The 21193-nt window shown below is 35.9% G+C and overlaps 1 protein-coding gene across 1 annotated transcript in view; it reads left to right on the plus strand.

The window, feature by feature from the left end:
- The window catches only part of APOB (apolipoprotein B), a 71990-nt gene that overhangs the window by 27926 nt on the left and 22871 nt on the right, over window positions 1-21193 (plus strand). The window contains exons 13-24 of the mRNA XM_044062622.1: window positions 123-334; window positions 2568-2802; window positions 4625-4801; window positions 4895-5086; window positions 5340-5507; window positions 5790-6001; window positions 6844-7026; window positions 7297-7418; window positions 13871-14081; window positions 14382-14557; window positions 15073-15284; window positions 18997-19142. Coding sequence (XP_043918557.1) covers window positions 123-334; window positions 2568-2802; window positions 4625-4801; window positions 4895-5086; window positions 5340-5507; window positions 5790-6001; window positions 6844-7026; window positions 7297-7418; window positions 13871-14081; window positions 14382-14557; window positions 15073-15284; window positions 18997-19142 — 2246 coding nt within the window. The remainder of the gene's footprint in view (window positions 1-122; window positions 335-2567; window positions 2803-4624; window positions 4802-4894; window positions 5087-5339; window positions 5508-5789; window positions 6002-6843; window positions 7027-7296; window positions 7419-13870; window positions 14082-14381; window positions 14558-15072; window positions 15285-18996; window positions 19143-21193) is intronic.

A 21193-nucleotide genomic window follows, 5' to 3' on the forward strand; every position in this document is an offset into this window, starting at 1 on the left:
AATTGAATTGTGCAATAAAATATTTCTACTTTATTTTAGAGATGTATTCTGCTAGCATGGTAACAATTTCATGTAGATATATTTTCTGTTGCTAATTTTCATATAAATGAATTTTTCTTCAGGTCCGTAACAACCTTGTTCAAGCTTTCCTAGATGGACAGAGTCCAGCTGAAAAGCGTTTAGCAGCCTATCTTATACTTATGAAAAATCCTTCATCAAGTGATCTTAGCAAAGTAACCAAGTCTCTACTAGAAGAGAAAAATGGCCAGGTGAAAAACTTTGTGGCATCCCATATTACAAACATCATAGAATCCAAGGAACTGCCTCTCCAAGAGTAAGTCATGGGAAAATCTTGCAAAACATATTTATAATGCATTATAATATTTAGGTGTGGATGACACATGGATTTATTAACTAAACAAAAACAAAAATGAATGAACAGATATCAAAGGCAGGAATACGTAAACCCAGGTGTATACTACAACTAGATGTGGTATACACATACAATGTTTTTTTTTTTTTTTTGCTTTGCTGGTTGTTTTTGTACACATTTTTTATCATGGATTTATTTGCCTGCATAATAAAGTAGCTCCCTAACCTTGTTTATAAATGAATAAATATACATTGCAATAAATTAATTAACTGCAATACAAAGGCATGCAATCACACACATACACACACCCCATACCTCTGTGTAGCAGAAGAAATCTGGCAAAGATTAAAATAATGGGGGGCCAAATACCTAAAAATAGGGACACTTTTAAATATCGCGCTTATAAACCTAGAAAGTTACTAGAATAACAGGACATGTATTAGCATGCATTTTTGAGGGATATAAAGTCTGAAACTCAAATGTATGTCCTTATTTAGTGACTTCAATCCTCAGGGATTTGCCTGAAAATCACAAATGTTATATAGAAAATGGAAAAGACCAAAAATATGAGGTGGAAATCTAGACAGCTAAAAGGTATGGTACACAGACATGAGCACGCGCACACGTGCACACATGCACACAAACGCACGTGCACACACACACACACACACACACACACACACACACACACGCACCCACACACACACACACACACACACACACACACACACGCACCCACACACACACACACACACACGAATGCATACAGATGAGTACACACATCCACACATCATGGCACTTGCTCTCATGTGCCATACATGCACACATGTACACATTGAGAGATATAGTTGCTGCTACACTAGGTAAAAAAAAAATGATATCACTTCCCCATTGTCCATAGTGCATTATTATTCAAACCTAGGCAGGTTCTTTGAATTGGTCCACTGAATTCAGCCATCAGAGAAATAGTGAAGTATATCTCTAGCCTTACAAACTAAAAACTGGAGTAGCTGTATGTTTGTTATGTAAGGTACACAGATAACACTTCTGCATTTTTTGGCGTATTGCTCTAATCACAACAAATGATAATGTTGTTACCTGTTCAGAAAGTTTTGTGCTAAAGAAATTATATGTGAATATAGTAATGTAAGATGAATTCATTGCTTTGAAAAATACAGCTTACATTTTATATTCCTACAGGAAGCACAAATTTTGTACTGAATGCATTCTTATATTAATGGCATCTTGTAATAGTGTAGGGAGAATGCAATTACATATTTTTCTTTTTTTTTTGCTGATTTTGTTAGGTCTGGTGAGGCTCTATAATCAAGGGGGGGTGCATAACACACTGTGCTAGGGAATCTGGCACTTTAAAACGGTTGAAATTGTTTGTTTTCTTTACTTGCTCTTTATTTACTGATTAGTACCTGCCACTGTTCTGACTGTGAGATATTAAGAAATGTATTACAGTTACAAAGTTAAATCAGACAGCCCAAAAGCTAAAACCAAATGTTAGGCCTGGTATAGAAAACATTGCACAATGGCAGCTTAAACTTACTAGTTTAGTTTACTTCTTACAAGGTCTTTCATTCTGTTTGATTTGGTTTCCTTTTTATTTATTTATTTGTTTATTTATTTATTCATGTTATTTGTTTATTTTATTTTATTTTTGCATTAATTAACATGCGTAAAACACTGATCAATGCGTTCTGTATTCAGGCCTGCCCACATGATACAAACTTTTAGGAAAAATAAAAGGAAAAACACTGACGCATTGTATTGTATACAAAGAAATGATAGCAGTGTTAGCAGAGAAGGTGAGCTGGTAGGTGGGTAGGAACAGAACTATTGTTGGGACTGTTTAGTGATAGACACAGACAGGTAGTAAGAATATACAATATTTAGTAAACTATGGACATGTAAAGAGATAATAAGATGATAAGGAAGAAAAAGAGAAATAAGAACTCAGTAATACTATGGAATAGGAAGTACCCAAAGTGAGGGAAAGTAAGGGCTCTACTATTTCATTGATGCATTCTACTGAATGTGTCAGTCCCTTTGCTATATGAATTGCTTATAAATCTTTCCAGATATTGAAGTGGAAAAATGTGGATTGCTAAGAATATCAACCAATAGGTATACTTTGAGATATTGAAATGATGCAGCAAATTATTTTATCTTTTATGCTTTGCAGACTTAAAGAGAAAGTAGAAAGTGCTCTTAATGGAGTTCAAGTTCCATCCCTCATGGACTTCAAAAAATTCTCAGGAAATTATCGACTTTCAAAGGGCATTGTGCTCCCAGTTATTGATCCATTGAGTGCCACAGTAGAAGGAAACCTTATTTTTGATCCCAGTGGGTATATGCCAAGGGAAGCCATGCTGGAGACAACACTGAGCATCTTTGGCTACTCTTTTGACATGTTTGAGGTAATATGACTAATATTTGTTCTATATTTTCAGCAGGTGATTTTTACAAACAAGTCTTTACAGACATAGAGCTATGAGAATGTGTGTGTGTGTGTGTGTGTGTGTGTGTGTGTGTGTGTGTGTGTGTGTGTGTGTGTGTGTGTGTGTGTGTGTGTGTGTGTGTGTGTGTGTGTGTGTGTGTATATGTAATTGTATGAAGAAGGTTAATACCATCAAGTTGTCAGCTGAAACCTGTTGTACTGCTTACACTAAAACAACAACAACAACAAAATAGGCTCCCTGCACAAGTAAAACCATTCTTCATGGATGTGACCAGAAAACACATAGCTACAGCTTGCCTGCTTCCAATACTCCTCTATGCCTCCACAGTCTTTGCTAAACTAAATTCATGTCTTTCAAAGAAACACGAGTGATGTTACAACAAAGTCACAAAATTTGCAACAGATCATCACTGCAGAACTTACCATTGCCTTAGTCTAAAACAGCTACATTGATGTGGACTGACATACACCAACTCATTCAGTTATTGACAATACAAAAGCTACTTCACAGTCTGTAGAAATACCCAGCATTAAACTATATGATTCAGCCATACTATCCAAATAAAAACTTACACTTCACCAAAGGATCCTTGTTCCGAATTGCTGCAGCAACAAACACTGAAAGTGATTCACTGTATTCAAACTGCATGTTGAATAAATGGAATTCCCTTCCAGCTCATTTGAGACAACTCAACAACATAAATGCATTTAAGTGCCAACTCAGATAACATCTCATGGATACTTAAACATGCACCTGTGCATCCCCAGGTTAGACTCAAAAGCCCACACAATGAAAGTCAAAAGTACTCATTTTATATGCCAAACTTACAAATGCATAAGGATTACAGTATTTAAATACATCCTAACTCTCCACAGGAGCTTCTTAATAACCTCTCCTCACATCTTACTATCTCACTTATCATTCTTCAGAATTTCTTTTTAGCGAACTTCCTCTTATCTATTCTTTTCTACAAAACCTCCCATGCCTTTCAAATAACACTCACCTTTCAAGATTTACTAATTGGTACCCCTTTTCCCTATAAAATATTTCCTTTCCTACATCCTCCATAAGACGTAATAACAAAATTGTATTAACTAAACAGACACGATTTTTCTTGTTCTAGCTTCATTATTGCATTTTCTTTTTCCATATATGGGGGCTTTTCTTCCCCACTTACAGCATGTATAACTTGCAGCATTCAATTGATTGTATTTGTGCCATGTGTACATACTTTGTATGTGACTACTGTAAATATTGTTTTCTTATGTATATATGATGCTTTACCTGTCTGTAAAATTGATTTAATTTTGGAGATTTTCTCCCCAAGCTTCATCTAAAATGGGATATTGCGGGGTTATACTATCACAGAAAATAAATGAAATGTCAAATAAATGAAAAAAATATATGTATATATATATATATATATATATATATATATATATATATATATATATATTCCTGTACTCACATGCACACACACACACACACACACACACACACACACACACGCGCGCACGCACACACACACATACACACACATGCACACACACATGTACACACACACACACACACACACACACACACACACACACACACACCAATATCCACGTTATCTTCACTGAGAGATTGCTAAATATTTGCTTTTGCTTAAACAGGTAGCTTAATTTTAATTGGATTCCAGCTGAATTTCAGAATTTTGCTACAGTAGCTTTTATTGTTCTCATTATAAGACAATTAGAAATATTCCTTTGGGTTAAAAAAAAATGTGTTTTGTATACAGCTTGGTCTCGAAGGGCAAGGCTTTGAGCCAACCCTAGAAGCACTGTTTGGACAAGAGGGATTGTTTCCCAATAGTGTACTAAAGACTTTGTACTGGGCTGATGGGAAACTTCCAGAAGCAGTTTCCAATGTCTTACACCAGTGGTTTGACTTTCCAAAGAACAAAGACTCTAAGCAGGTATTATGTCTTACAATACATTTCCCATTAACCCTGAGTTCTCACTGTGTAGCCACAGCCAGCACATCTGAATGTTGATAATATATTTTACAGGAGCTCATGAGAGAAATTATGCCACTTGTTCAGAAACTGGTGAACAACATTAAAAACAGTGAAAACCCTGAAGCAAAAGCTTACTTACGAATTCTGGGAACAGAGCTTGGATATATGAAACTCAGTGACTTCAAGCTTTTTGCAGAACTTTTTATGAGAAATGTTGAAAGATTAAAGAACATTCCGAGCCAGGTAGGCAACTAAACTCTTACACATAAATTTATCAATAAAAAAGTTAAGAAGCAGCATAGTGAAGTATGGTTATCTCTTGAGTTTTCACTTTGCTGGAAGTTTAGCATTTGTTTTCTTTTTGCTAAGTTTCTGCTGCAACTTCTTTTGCATCACTTTGGTGAAGTGACAGTTTTGATGCTTTGAATACTGTTTTGATCAGTAAAATGGACTTCATGCCCTAATATATATATATATATCAACTTTCTTTCTCTAGCTTCTTCAAGATATAATGAAAGGTATTGATAGTGACCTATTTGCTCATTACATCTTCATGGACAATGAATTTACCCTTCCAACTGGTGCAGGACTGCAGCTTAAATTCTCCTTGTCTGGAACATTGACTCCTGGAGCCAAAATTGGATTAAATATGCAGACAAATAATGTAAGGTTTAGCTTAAAAAATTCCAAGACTCTTCTTTTTAATAAAAAAAGCAAAGCTTTTATATTTTTGTTCCAAAGATTATAGTTATCTGTTATCTATAATATGCTTCCATTATTTTTATATACTACTTTAATGATACTATATTTATTTTTTCATATCTATAAAAGAAGCCAAACTATAAAGCATAATATCTGAAAATACAATAATGAAAGCTAGTACTCTATGCTCATATTTAAAATAGGTCAACTAATATGCATTGTTTCCAAATCCCCAATTTGGTAGATGCTGGGAGAAATTTCTTTGAATCCTTCTGTGTCAGTGGACTTTGCAACACATATGGGAATTCTTATTCCTGAATTTACGCAAAATGGAGTTGAGATGAATACAAATCTGTACCATGAATCTGGAGTAAAAGTGGTTGCTGCATTAAAGGATGGCTCACTGAAAATCAGCATTCCATCCCCAACAAGTCCAACAAAACTCTTCAGTTTAAGGTGCAGTCATTACTTTTTTTATATAAAGTTTCTATTGACGTGCTGAAATGTTGTTCTTGTATAAATATTTAATTATTATTTCTAATTAATATATTGCTAACATAAATGTCTGTGATCTAGTAACGCAGAGTTTCCCTTGAGGCGTATAAGTTAGTGTTTAACTATGAAAGTCAGTCTTACTAAAGTATAAAGTCCTAAAGTAAAGCAAATGGAATCAGTAAACTATTTGAATTTTTCAACAGTATGTCTGCTTCCATACATTTAAACTTAAGTTTCGGACATAGCAGAACCATTCATATCGCTCATGTTTTGATATGAACCATTACATTTTACTGGGTTCATATTATTTTATCGAAAGATAATGTAATCGAATGCTCAGAATTTTGAAATGGCCACATACTGAAACTTTTATTGTGGGGGGCTGCACAACCCCTCACCCCCTGCTAAATATATATTCCAACACCGAGATCGCACTACAGTGAGGAAAGTGCAAATATCCCAATCTTCACTGTACTGCGATCCCACAATGCAATTTTCGAAATGCATCCGTTTTGATGTTCTGAGTGTTTGATTACGTTATCTTTCGATAACGTAATAGGATCCCCATTCTAACTACTGTACAGTGCAATGAACGTTGTGCAATAGGGAAAAAGTATGCTGAACAATGAGGAACAGAGCGTGCATATGGCACACAGCTCATTAAATCCATTAATGACAGATCCCATGATGATTAAAATGCAGTTCATAGTAAAGATTAAATGATAACCATTAGCACTAATGCTACTACATTTCAAAATTAGTCAAATACATTTTAACAATGCTCTTTGCTATTTTCTTTACAGCAACAAGCTAAGCCTGCTGTCTACAACAAAGAGTGAAGTTATTCCTCCTCTAATTGAGAACAGACAGTCTTGGACAAGCTGCAGGCCTTTTTTCACTGGATTAAATTATTGTACCATTATTCAGTACTCTAATGCAAGTTCTACAAATGAAGCTCCCTACTATCCTCTTACTGGAGAATCAAGGTACAGTCTCAGTATAATTGCACACCATGAGCTTTTTGTGATTTTTTTCCCACTGTAGTGTGAGATTGTTGAGAAGGAGTCACAATTTAATCAAAGAAATCACAATAAAATAAAACATTGCACTCTTCAGGGAACAACACACATTTTTCAGTGGCTTTATCTTTGGTTTGCTAGTTAAACATTTCTGATTACTGGGTGTGTTTTCCCATTTTCGTTTTAAAGAAGTCATTTGTAAAAATGGCCTAATTTTGTTTATTTTTCTTTTTTTAGCTTTGACCTTGAGCTGCAGCCCACAGGAGAAGTAAAAGAATATTCTGCAACTTTAAGCTATGAGCCACAGAAAGTTGGAAATGAAATGATTGATACACTGAAACTAACTGTTCAGGCTGAAGGTAGGATTTCTTATTTAACAAACATGCACTGAAATAAATATTATTATGAAAATTTATGAGCAGCATATAACCTTTTATTATAACATAATAATGAAAAAAGTGAAGTGTGCTTATTAAAATGCACCATTAGAGACTTAATGATAAAAAATTAATATGGTTCATCATCAGCTTAATGTTAAAATACAATCCAGTCAGAACTTAAGGCTCTAGATTTCAAAAGGGCAAACCTGATCAAAAATGTTTCAGTGCTTCTGAAATAATCTAAGAAAGAGGCCTGACAGAACAAAGAAGTCACATTACAATTGCCATCAGAGATGTAACCAACATATATAGGAAATTGATCTACAAAGGTAAAAGATGGAAAATCTATCAGAAAGAAGGCAGTTTCAAAGGTGAAGAAAACCCATTTAGATTTAAGAAAGTTAGAGGAGCCATGTATGTTGGAAGAGAGGGAAATATATAAATGAAAAAAAAAGAAAAAATGTGTAGGACATATTGAAAAAGAAAATTTGTCAAGATTCCCAAGGAAAAGCTTGAGCAGTCAAGAAAAAAAATGACATGTAATTATCTAAAAAATATAAAGGAAGGATAGGAAATATAGGCAGTAAAATACAGAAAGAACAGGACTGCTAAATTAATGTTTTGGTTCATTATTCACAAGGGATAATGGAGGATATTTATTTATTTATTTATTTATTTATTGCCGTTGGTTTACCATGATAGTCCATTGGGCCATAAAGAACCCGTTTTCAATGGAGTCCTGGGGAGAAAAGCTCCAACAGAAGGTATTTTCAACATTTAACAGTAACAATTTTAGTACAGAGAGTTATTAATATTATGTATACAGAAAAAGTAGAACTAATCACATTTAGAAAAGCAGTCATAACAGTTAATACAATAAGAAGAAACCTACAAGTAATAGAATAAATGTAAAACATTAATACTGATTAGAGAACAAATATCATAGCTACAGGAGTAGAGTAGAGTTAGTTATGTGGGGTGGGAACAAGAGCATTCCCACCGTGATGCTAGATGAAGGTGGAGAGACTTTTTGAAGGCAGAGTGGTTAGAGGTGGTGCGGATGAGTGGAGGTAGGGAGTTCCACAGGCGAGCGAGGCTGAAGGAAAGAAGGTTTTTGCCTGGGGGATGAGTTGGTTTGTGTACTTCGAGTAGATTTTGATTATTTGACCTTAGAACTCTTTTAGGTAGGTGTATTTTAAAGGCAGAGGAAAGAGAGGGACAGAGGGAAGGGTTGAGAATAAGCTTATGGGCTAGAGTTAGTTGAGTGTAAGTTAGTTGATTGGGAAGTTCTAGCCATTTTAGGTTATGGAGGGAGAAACAGTGGTGGGTGGAGGACTTTTGGCTGGTGGCGAATTTTGCAATTTTGTTATAGCAGGAAGTAAGTTGTTTTTTTAACAAGGACTGAAGATTAGTTAGTAGTGGGGCACCATATAGAAGGGATGGGATTAGGAAGGAGGTTGAGAGAGTGATTTTAGTGGCAGATGTGAGGTAGGCATTCTGTCTATAAAGCATGCCAAGTTTTTGGTGTGTTTTTTTGATGTTTATTTGCAGGTGGGAGTTAAATTTAAGTAGGTTATCGATTTGGACCCCAAGTAGTTTGGTTTCTGACACAATTTCAAGAGGTGAGTTGTGTTGAGTAGTAATTGAGAATGTACCCATGTCGGGAGGGATGACTTTAGAAGGGGTAAATAACATTAGTTTGGTCTTAGTAGCATTGAGAGCTAGATGATTACATAGCATCCATTGCTCTGTGGAAGAGAAAGCATCTTGAGTAAGTTTTTGTAGTGTAGTGATAGAAGAGACGGAACAGATAATAGTTGAATCATCTGCATATTGGATGATGCTAGAGAAAGGGATTGATTTGTGGAAGTCATTTATAAAGATATTGAAGAGAAGAGGACCCAGTATGGAGCCTTGGGAAACTCCTGTAGGGGTACTAAGGAAAGAGGAGGTAGCTTTTTTCCATTTTACAGCTTGACTTCTATTAGATAGGTAGCTAGAGAACCAGTTCAAAGGGGAGGAAGATAGGTGAAGTTTGGAGAGTTTGTTTAAGAGCAGGCTATGTGAGATAGTATCGAAGGCTTTGGAGAGGTCAAGAAGTAAGGTGGAAACAATTTGTCCAGAGTCACGGGCTTTATTTACAACCTCAAGGAAGGAGAGGAGGGCTGTCATGGTGCTATGATTGGGTCTGAAACCGTGCTGTGTGGGAGTTATAAGATGGTTGTCTAGGAGGTGGGGAAGGAGCTGAAGTTGGACACATTTTTCTAAGAGTTTAGAAATGGGGGACAGGATGGCTATGGGGCGGAAATTAGTAATGTTATTATTGTTACCGCCTTTATGTAGAGGTATAATAAAGGCTTGTTTTCAGATTTGGGAAACTGTGTATTCTTGTAGTGAGCGGTTAATTAAAATGCTAATGGGGTAGGCAAGAGTTTCAGCAGCTATACTGAGAAAGTAAGAGGGGATATTATCAGGAGCATTGGTACATGGTTTCAATTTCTGAAGGAGTTTCTTAATAGTTGATGTTGGTATTGGATTTAATGAGAAGAGGGGGCAGTCAGGAGGGGGGAAATTTTGGGGAGGTGGAAATGATGATAGAGTTTGTGTAAAAGAGGGGGTAGAGGAGTTAGTGGGTGAGGAGTAGGGTGTAGAAGTAGAGATAGTGGGGGTGGATGAGGGGGTATTAGATAAATAAAGAAAGAATTAAATTGGGTGGCTAATTCATGTTCTGGAGCATTTGGGTCTGGGGTAGGAGTATCTGGTTTACTGGGGTGGAGGAGAGTAGAGATCCCTTTCCAAAATTTCTGAGGGTTGTTTTTATTTTGGTTTTGGAGTGTAGAGAAATAGTTTTGATGATCAGAAGTAATGAGTTTCTTTACTTTGTTTCGGAGCATTTTATATTCGTTAAGGAGTGGTGCTGTCTTGTGTTTTTGGTAGCGTCCCCAGACTTTGTCTCTTTGTCTCATGATAGCAAGAGTAGTTTTGGAGAGCCATGGGGCTGATTTAGTTTTTATTCTTTTAGTCCGTAAAGGAGCTTGGGAGTCAAGTAATTTTAAGAAAGTTGAGTTGAAGTATGAGACTGCATCGTCAAGAGATAGTGTTTTTAGACAGTTCCAATTAATTGCTTGTAGTGAGTTTGAAAAGATTAATGGGTCGAAGTTTTTATGGTCACGGATTGTAATGTGGTTATGAGTCTGCTGAAGGATAGTGGTAAGCCAGTGGGTAAAGGTGGGTAAGTGGTCACCAAGTGGGTCGGGAAGAGTGCCACTGTTGTTGAAGTAGTGAGGGTGGGGGACTAGAATCCAATCCAATATACTCCCATTGGAGGGGTTTTTGGCAGGGTGGGTTACCAAAGTGATCAGTTGTGAGAAATTGTAGAGGTTGATGTTAGTGGGGTTTGTAGGAGACTGTATAAGGGCCCAGTTAATATTAACATCTCCTAGGATTATGGTTTCATTACTAATGTTACTGGATAGCCAGGAAAGGATGAGTTCAAGTGTGGAGATATTATCCCCTGGGGGGATGTAAAGGGAAGCTATACATATATGTTTATGATTATTGATTTGTAGCATGGTAAGGAGAAGTTCGGCATTGTTAAAGTGTGGAGTAGGTTTGTTGTATGGGGTAACTACTAGGGAGGAAGTGTCTAGGAGGGCTACTCCTCCACCTTTCTTGTGAGGTCTGTCTTTTCGTATGATGGAGTAGTTAGGAGGAACTATTTCAGAGTCTCTAATGTGTGGTTTTAGCCAGGTTTCTGAAATAGTGAGGATGTCAGGTTTATTGTGTATGAGCCATGCATGTAGGTTTGGGACTTTGTTTACTACACTTTGAGAGTTTAAGGAAGTGAATAATAGGGATTTATTTATGGCAGTAGTAGTGGTGGGGCCTGGGTTAGGATGGATGTCTCCAGATATGAGAGCGCTTGTCAGGTGTAGTATGTAATAGTTTATGTGGGTAGTTAGCAAGGAGATGAGATTGGGTTGTTTTGTGAATTGGAAGGGTTTGCTAACAGTCATGGTGGAAAAGTTAGCATGATAGGAGATAAGTTTGTGTCGAAAGAGAAGGAGGTTTTCTGAGGAATATAAATGGGGGGAAATAAGAATATGAGGGTGAGAAAGAAGTGTTGTGAGGATTAGTTATATGAAAGGGTTGGGAGTGGGTGGAAATTGTGGGTTGGGAGAGATGGTATAAAGAGGATAAAGAGAATAGTAGTAATAGTGAAAGGAAGGTGAAGGGGTGTTTAGAGAGCATAATGAGGAGGAGTTAATAGAACAGTGGAATTAGAGTAGCGGAGTATTGAATATAGTGGATACTATATAAATATTAACTGGATGTATCTGGGTAGAAGTAATGTGTTAGATTGTGAGATATGTAGAGTGGTTATGTGGTAGATAAGATATATATAAAAGCAAGAGAGATAAGTTAATGTAGGAGTAGTTAAGTATAAAAGTATAAAGTTGGTAGTGGAAGATAGAGTTGGGATTGGAGTGGGTGAGAAGGAATCCAATGGTTAAGTGGTATAGGTGAGGTAGATAATTAGAGGTTAACGTGGGTGGGGATAGGGAGGGGTAGGTATTGGTAATAATTGTTTAATTGGATATGAGTTTCAGAGGGTGTGGCTATGGGGGAATAAAGCTAGATGCACTGGGGTGGGTGGGATTTGGGGGTAGGGTAGGGGAGCGGAGTGAGCCCGCAGGGCGAACGGAGCGGGAAGAACCAAAGAGGTCCAGAGGGGTTCCGGAGTCAATCAGTGAAAGAAGGTTTACAGAGGGGTAAGTAGGAAGGGAGAAGGACCTGAGGTGTTGGGCAGGAGTGAGGTATGAAAAGCTAGAGGGAGAGATTAGAAAATGAGGTGTTATAGCTAGAGTGGGCTAGAAGAGTTAGGAGATACAGTGAAAGGGGAGAGGTTAGAGTTAAGATAGAAACATAAAAATTTGCAGAGGAGTCTAAGGTCTTGTGCCACTTAGAATATCCTTGGGGCAATACTTGGAAAAAGAGTGCAGCTAGTGTGTATCGGGGGGGGGGTGGAGAGCTAAGGCTGCTGGCTATCCTGGCAGGCTAGAGTACTACAAAACATCTATCAAGACCAAAACATAAGTTATTAAGGGTTCATCTGCAGTTACACATACTTCCTTAGATTCCAGTAGGTGAAATGTCCAAATATCTGGGAAAAAAAACAGCTGTTCATCCCAAGATGAAAGAGCAAAGTATCTTGAATGTATTTAAAAGGTGCACCATGTAATTGAACCTCATGGGATTTGACAGTTTTTAGAGAAACTAATATTTTTAAATAAATCACAGCAGAAAATTGACGTTTCTGAATGGAAGAGGGTAGATATGTATCACCTTTGCAGGAATGAAAGGGAAACTAAGTTTAAAACTACTGCCTATTGCAGTTTGCCATCCTTTGCAGGGTAAATAATGGAATTATCTACTCCTCAACTTCAAGTTTAGAGTGCTTAAACCTAGTATGAAAGAATTTTGAAATGCCCATATGTATGTGCTACACAGGACACAAAGATAAGTAGGTTACAACAAGAAGACCTTGTCAAAATACTGTGATGTGAATAAAGTCTGGAAGAAATTGCTTTGCTGATTTTAAGTTTAAGTCTCTTTATTATTTTTTCTACTAGAATTGGTTCAGAAGTCTAATAATGTTCTTTGACTGAGTAACTCAAAATCAGATCAGGAAGTAGGTTATGAATGTTGCCTACTTAGACACGAGTAAGGCATGTGACATGATATCAAACAAAACATTAATGGCAGATTATTCTAGAAGTTGGTCTTAAGATGGTGTCATAGAGTAAAAATTGGGTAGGCAGTAAAAAAAACAGAATTATGGTAAACATAGTTTGCTCAGATGAAAAGACAGCAAGCAGTGGTTATAATATGTGTTATTACCAATGCATGACCTGGTCACTGTCTTTATTAGTGATGCTGCAGAGGCCTGGAATAAAAAGTTTGTCATTTTTACTGTTTTCATTCTATGGCATACAAAGGAAAACTACTAGATCTCTGACAGTATAGGCTTGAGGAGAGGAGACAAGGGATATGAAATGGTCTTTAAAGTCTTTCAAGGGAATCCACATAGTCTAAATGGGTGTTGTAGATAGTCAAGGAAGTATTAATTTACAACATGCATAATGAATAATTGAAGTGAACTTCCTGAAGAAGTAGAAGTGTCAAAACTGTAAAAACAGTGAGATAACTGAAGGGTGAACTAAATGGACTTACAGCCATCGTGACACGTACTTTGGTTGGACAAATATAGATGGGGACATGCTGACTATCAGATAAATAGTGGTCAGGCTAAATGGGTGATGAGGTTTTATCTGTCATACAACTGTATGTTTCAGTGCTAAACTCACTGGACATTTAAATAAACTGAATAAACACATTTATTTAAAAATTGTGATTATTAATGTTTACAGGTGTTGCAGATGCAAGTGCTACCATTAAACTTTCAAGTAACAGAAATCGACTAGCTATAACTGGTGATCTTCAGGTACCAAAGCTTGATGTTGATTATGGAATAAGATTTGGAATTAATGACGATTCCACCTTGAAGAAGACTGAATATATGATAAGTGCTAATGTCACGAGCAGAAACATACCTGAACTTATTCTTCTAGGACGTGCAAGGTAATTATCCTAACAGTCCAGTCTTTTGGCAGTTTGACATCAAAATCTGTTTTTTTGTATGCCCCTTTCCTGCATGCATTAACATTTAATTTATGTACTGTTGTATCTTTTAGTCTTTATGCTTTCACAAAACTAGTTTTACCTTACAACTATGGTTATGAAGCAAGCAAAATATAGTTTTACATAAATAACACAAGTATACTCATGTTCATCTAAGTTCTGAGAAACACCAAAGTACTTATGGTTAAGTAGTGCTGCTGTTTTATATAAGCTAATATCTGTAATCTTTCTTGATTACAGGAACCTCAAAAAAGGGGAAACATTGCTTCATGGAATGTTTTCAGTTCCAAATCTGAACATCGAAGCAAAGGCTGAAACACTGGTTCGCTCTGACAACAAGGCAATGTCCATTCAGTTCGATACATCATATCTGGTCTATCAGTCCAAGGCTACCCAGCAATATATCCTCAGATATGGTACAGTAATTGTAATTTTGTCAGATAAATTTCCTACAATGCTTATACCTAAAACTGAGAAGACAGATGTCTAAATAGGCATACAGTTTGCTGACTTATTTATTTTACAGAAATGTATTATGTTCCATTGCAGTACACATTATTTATTGCTGTAAATTTATATTTTTATTTTATAGTATATAACACAAATGCTGTTTTAATATAAATAACTCTTATTTAGAAATAGCATAGCTGCTGTCTGTCAAGAGAATATGTATTTAAAAAAATCACCTTCAACAATGAATTTGCAACAGGTCATTAATTAATCTCTTTGGTAGGGAAAACAAATTTGGTTCACATTCATGAAAGATAATTCTCTGAGCAAGTCATTTAATCAGACTTTGCTCTTTGGTGGACCCAGAAAAGACTTTTGTGGGCTAGCAAAGCGCTTTTCTTTTTTTGTTGAAATGTGCACCTGTATATCCAGTGAGGTTAATGTACAACATATTTTATTGTTGAATTGTGCAAAATTTTAGATGGCAAGAACATTGTTCTGAGTTGGAATCAGGATGCTCAAACCAACATCAAAAAACTCACTTCCGATGCTGAAAATCTCCTCAAAAATGTTGATGTGCCAGATATCTCAGAATATTCTAAGGCTCTACAGAAATATGCTGACAACATCCTAGATCAGAAGGTTGCCTCAACCGATATGACACTCCGGCATATTGCATCACAGTCAGTAGTGGTAAGAACACAAGAATTTCTATTAATACATACAGCCATGTCTGTAGCACAACACCACATAATTTAGCAATAATTTGTGGTTACTGTTAACATGGCATTGATGTCAATAGAGTACACGACTGATTTTCTGCCTCTGCTGAATTGTAGAAATATGAAACTATTTGTACATTATATTATTTTGCAAGCTGTCAAGCCTTGCCAAACTGAGACACTTTTTAAATAATTTGTCCACATATGCCACTCTGCATATAACTATCAATATTTTGACAAAATTAGTGTTAACATTCCGTAAATTAGTCTATTTTTTTACATATTTGCAAATAAGGTGGCATTCTCCAGGTATGACTTACACATACTTAAATTGCCATAAAAATCACCAACATATAGTACTATTAATAAACAGTAGTACTGCATGTGATACTTTGGCTTCATGCCTTATGCAGAGATAAATGTAAATGAATGCACTGAACTAATTTTAACAACATAATAGACCAATAAGAATGTGATCAAAATAATTAGATAAATGAACAAAATTAACAATAGAGTAAGATACCTATTTCAAATACAAAATTATACAGAGTTTATTAAAGTGCAAAAAACTGCAATAAAATAGTATCACTCCAAACATGCCCAAACATTGTATATAATGATTACAATTAAAGAAGTACTATTTCATTCAATAATTAAATTTTGAATCAAAGTCAGAATGCAGATCTATTGGAAATAAATTTTTGAATCTAAATATAAACCTTGCGTCTGACTGGCTAAGAGCATATTTCACATTCTTTCCTCTCTTTTTCTTAAGGAGGGGGTATTAAGCAAACAAAATTCAAAGGTATTTGCATCTCATTTGTGACACTGAATTATACGTGTGACAAGTCCTCTTTAATGTTATTGTAAGTGACATTGCAAATGGCCTGGAAAGTAGGGTTTTTTTCTTTTTGTTGATAGCACAAACTCAGTAATGGCTTTGCCACATCTGTGGCATAGTGGGATGGAGCTGCAGCACTCGTGGCCTGACTTCAGTTGGTGGTCCTATGAGCTGCAGTATTTGGCTGCGGAAGAATGGGAGTAAGAAGCAAATATCAGCTTTCCCATCCAAAGGGAAGGGTGGTGTATATATATATATATATATATATATATATATATATATATATATATATATATATATGTGTGTGTGTGTGTGTGTGTGTGTGTGTGTGTGTGTGTATGGTCCCTATTAAATTATTGAACGTTTCAAAGTTCAAATGTCATATGGTCGACACCATATGATCGAACTTTGAAAAGTTGGAAGGTAAAAGGCAACGTCTACATATGCACAGAATGGGAAAATTTCCCTTTTCTGCACTGAAGTGTGGTCTTGGAGTTGGTATATTTAAGTAGGGAGGTGAGTGGGGGGTGCAGGGGGGCTTGCCCCCCCCTGCTCAGAGTGTTAAGGTACGTGTTTTTTCTTTACATTTTTATTATATATTCGAAGATTCAAGTTTTGCTCATATGTTGTCGAACATATGAGGTTCGAAATTTTGAAGCTTCCAATATATAATATCAATCCTATATATATATATATATATATATATATATATATATATATATATATATATATCCTGCTGCTTTTATAATTCACGACAGAAGGCAAGGGCAAAAATATGGCTAATTTCATTCACGGACACTGAGGAAAGAAAGGGCCATCTGAGCACTAAAACTGACTGCAAATTGGGAGCTATCATAGATTCCCCCCTGTGACACAAACATTTGACAAGAGGGTCTAACACAGACAAATGACTGGTGCCAAAATTACAGATTAAAACTCAATGCCAATAGAGTCATTATAGTGCCTTTTGGGAAACCTGCCACCCAGGCTAATTACTCCATCGATGCAATACCCTAAGAGTTGACTCAATAGCCAGGGCACTGGGAACATATGCAAGCAATAATCTGGGCTTTGAACAACATGTACCCAAAGTAGTAAGAAAATCAGTCTATGTTGTTCAGCTTATAAGTAAGGGCATGATGTCTGGGTCTGAGGAAGTCACAGTGTTCCTTTATTTCGCCCTTATCAGACCTGTCATTGAGTATAATGTTGCCTTCAGCATGTACCTGACCAGACAGATGCAACAGTTTGGGCACCTGCAAAGATTACTTAACAGGAGAATCCAGGGTATAAATATGTTGTCCTGTATGGATCACCTTAATGTCCTCTCTATACTCAGTCTCCTACAGGTTGCTAAGAGAAGATCTATGCCTGGCATACAAGGCATCCTCAGATCCAGCTCTGACAGATCTTTTGCACATCTGCAAAATGAACAGCATCAAAACCACTAGATCTAAGGATTTAAATGTTGCTTGTGCCATTAATAAGACATGTTTTTGAGGCAGATATATCTTTCAGAGGATCCCTTTGCTCTGAAACAGGCTCCCTATCCATGTGATGCAGAGTCCATCCCTAATCCTAATGGATGGGAAATCAGAAATTTACCTCAAGTCTAGCCCTCATGTCTCTGATAGACAGATGCAGACAGTAATGCCCAAACTAACATAGTCCCTGCATAAGCTCTAGAAACATCCTACATACCCACTCCTAATAAAAGCCCATAGTGCATAGAGACACAATTGCATTGGGTTGCATACATGGCTAGGCTTATAAAGGCCATGGTATTTGTTACCCTATTATATGGACCTATGAACTAAAGCATGCTGATGATCAGGTTAGAAAGGGGACCAAAATGAAAAGTTTCTTGGTAATAGTGGAGGAGAGGTATACATTTTGGCAGTTAATACATAGTTAAAAAAATTAAAAAAAATGCATCTCAAGAAAAATGTCCAGGTAAGGAATGAAAAATTGCAGTGGGTTTGAGGAATGAATTAACTATAACTAAAGAAGAAACTGGATGTGATCCTGTAGATGCTTTGTTTAGTAAAGTGCTTTTCATTGCCATATAACTGTTGCCAATTTTAATCTTAACTACTTTGCCTGATGAAAAATCTGTTGTCCAAAAAGTAAGATTTTTAGTGAAAGTGCATTGCATTATTTCACTGCATTTCTGTAATTATGCATTTAAATATAAAAGTTTCTCAGTACTGATACTCTCTGATTTTTTTGCCTACCTGTTAATATGGATAACATTATAACTTTTGACTCAAGTTATGCACTAGTTTAAATTAAAATGGAGATCTGTTAATGATTCCTTACATACACAGGGATTTTAATAATAGCCACTTATGAGTTGCTTGGATGCATGTAAGAATGTAAAGTATTGCTACCCTAAAATCTGGAGAGGTTAAAACAACAAGCTATGTATCATGCTTCATTATATAATCAGAAGATTCAGTATTAGCATTTAAATTCTATTTTAAATTGAAATTTCCTTTAAAATACTAAGGGGTCAAAATGCAGTCTTTCTGATTTTTCTGTCAGTAATGTCAGAATGTTGCATTTCTTGATGTACGTAAATATTAGTGATGTTCTCTGATACATATTCTTTGATAGATACATAAACATTACTTATTCATATGTAGTTTTCATCTGTGGTAATAAAAGGCTACTAAGCAGTGACTAGAAAAATCTTAAGTAGCACGAGTTATAAAAAAACGTAATACATAAACAGAACTTATTTGCTAATGATACTGACTAAAGAGTCTTTAATGCTGTTGTAAAATGCTACACAGGAATATGTGTACTGGATTATCACGATGTATATCTTCTGCATTTTTAGGCAGCAAATAACTGGCTTCAGATGAAGAAAAAAGATTTCCCATATGCTGCAACTATCCAGACACACCTACAAGGACTTCAAGAACTCAGAATGGAAAAGCTGGGGCTGCCCACCTTGAACTTACCCGAACAATTTTTCTTGAGAAGGTATGAAAGAGACCTCTTAAAAGTAAATTTGGTGTTTTAAACTAAAGCAAATCAAAGTGTTGAGCAGCTTCATAAGTCGTATTATTAAATTTGTGAGTCACTGGCCTTCAACAAGTTTGCCTGCAGTTATTACTGATAAGTATTTCTAAGCACTCTTGCAATATGTCAACTTTGTTGGAAGTCTGTTTCTAAGCCTGGGCAGTTGTTGTCTAACATATCAGTCTTTTTTTCAGTATTGTTGTAAGATTTATTTTTTAGCAAGAGAAAACCTGACCAATCCTTCACATTATGAAAACAAAGGTTGTGCTGTTTAATGTGCTTATCAGTTAAGTCTATGCTTTGTCTGGTGTGATACTCCCCCCTTTGCAGTTCCAAGGAAAAAGGAAGTTCATAGGTGTATAGGTTCATACTAGGCTATCTGCCCTAGGGCATTTATAAGCCTAGCCAGAATTAAAATTAAAATAAATAAATTTATGTATATACTTTACTTATAAATCTCCTGTTTCTCAGTTTCTATCAGCTCCTTTGAGAGTTGATTACAGTGGGTTTGTTTACATATCGAAGTTACTTTTGTGTGTTAGTGTACTTTTCATGCTCCCGTTTTATATACGTGATAAAAAGTGGGCAGGTAAAGAAAAATAAAGCATAGATTCATTTAACAGTTTTTCACTCCTAAACTCTTGAAGTTAGTTTTTGATATGAGAAGACAAATATTTCATAAGCTTCTTGAAAAAATCTGAAAACTCAGCGAAGGGTTGGGAGGGTGGCCTAAGGGTTAAGGTGTTTGCCTTACAAACACAAGGTACAGGGTTTGAATCTCACAGGGGATAATTGGCTAGGCTTAAAAATGGCTCACAAGGGCAGTTAGCCTAGTACTAATCTATGAATCTATGAATCTATGAAAGTGTTTTCACATTCAAGAATAGGATCCTGCATTGATTGTAAAGCAATGGGCTTAATAGTTTATGATAAATCAAACATTAACATCTTATGAGAAAGTTCTGCTATCGAAATTAACAGTCTTAGGTGTTATTTTATTGTCTTTAATGTATTACTATGTATTAAATTAAAATGTCAATGGATTTTATCTAAACTTGTAGCACTAAATAATAATGTTATATTCTAGTAAATAATGCTTAAAGTTCTAGTCCAATTAATTCTAAGAAGTAGTTTTAGAGACACCACTGAGGAGCTATATTCACAGTGTAGTCATCCTACATGAGTGAAAATATCTTATTTTCAAACAATCTATTAAGCAATACTTCAATCATTCTTAAAGATTAGGAATGTATTCTGAAGCATAAAATCAAGTTTCACATGCCTCAAACATTTTTAGCTGTGAGAGTATTGATTTTAACTGCAGGCCCTGGTGGTTTTTAGCCTGGCATATACCTGTGCACCTATGAACAAGACTCCACTTTTTAATGTGGAATACTCAAAGAAGACAATAATCATTCTTAATGGTGTTTCCATAACAAAGTATAGGTTGAACAAGTAAACTTAGCATATCAGGTCTTTTCTGTTATGCAACACCATTTTTTTAGATTAACGTTTATTCAATGAAGACTGAATTTATCTAATTAAAATTGTAATCTGTGCCAAGATCGCAGCATCACTGCATTGTTTCTGTTAGACAGATAGACTCTGCAACACTGACACTGGTGTGCTATTGAAAGGCACACGCTTTAGCCACTTTAATGAAATACTTGTGCTTTCCAAGCCATTTTAAAGTTTTTATTCAATTTTTAATTTGGTAGGCTCACTCAACACTCTCTGTTTAAATGAATGGTTAAGGCTCACTTCATTTACAGCTGGAGAGTAGAGGAATCAAACAAAAGACCACCGGATGAAGCTTGTTAGCTGCTCATACCCTTAGCTGTTTATGCTAAACTACTTTTTTATCTTGATGTTCGGAGGGCTTTGTTTACAGCTGACCACTAAAATGTGAAATAATGGTAGGATGCAGTATTTTGGAAAGCAACAGCTCATGAGGCAAATCAAACTTTTTTTTTTTTTTTTTTTCAAAAGAGCAAGGCAAATTAAACCTTTTA

This window comes from Protopterus annectens, chromosome 2.part1 (assembly GCF_019279795.1).
Source record: "Protopterus annectens isolate FY-2018-M chromosome 2.part1, PAN1.0, whole genome shotgun sequence".
NCBI lineage: Eukaryota > Metazoa > Chordata > Ceratodontiformes > Protopteridae > Protopterus > Protopterus annectens.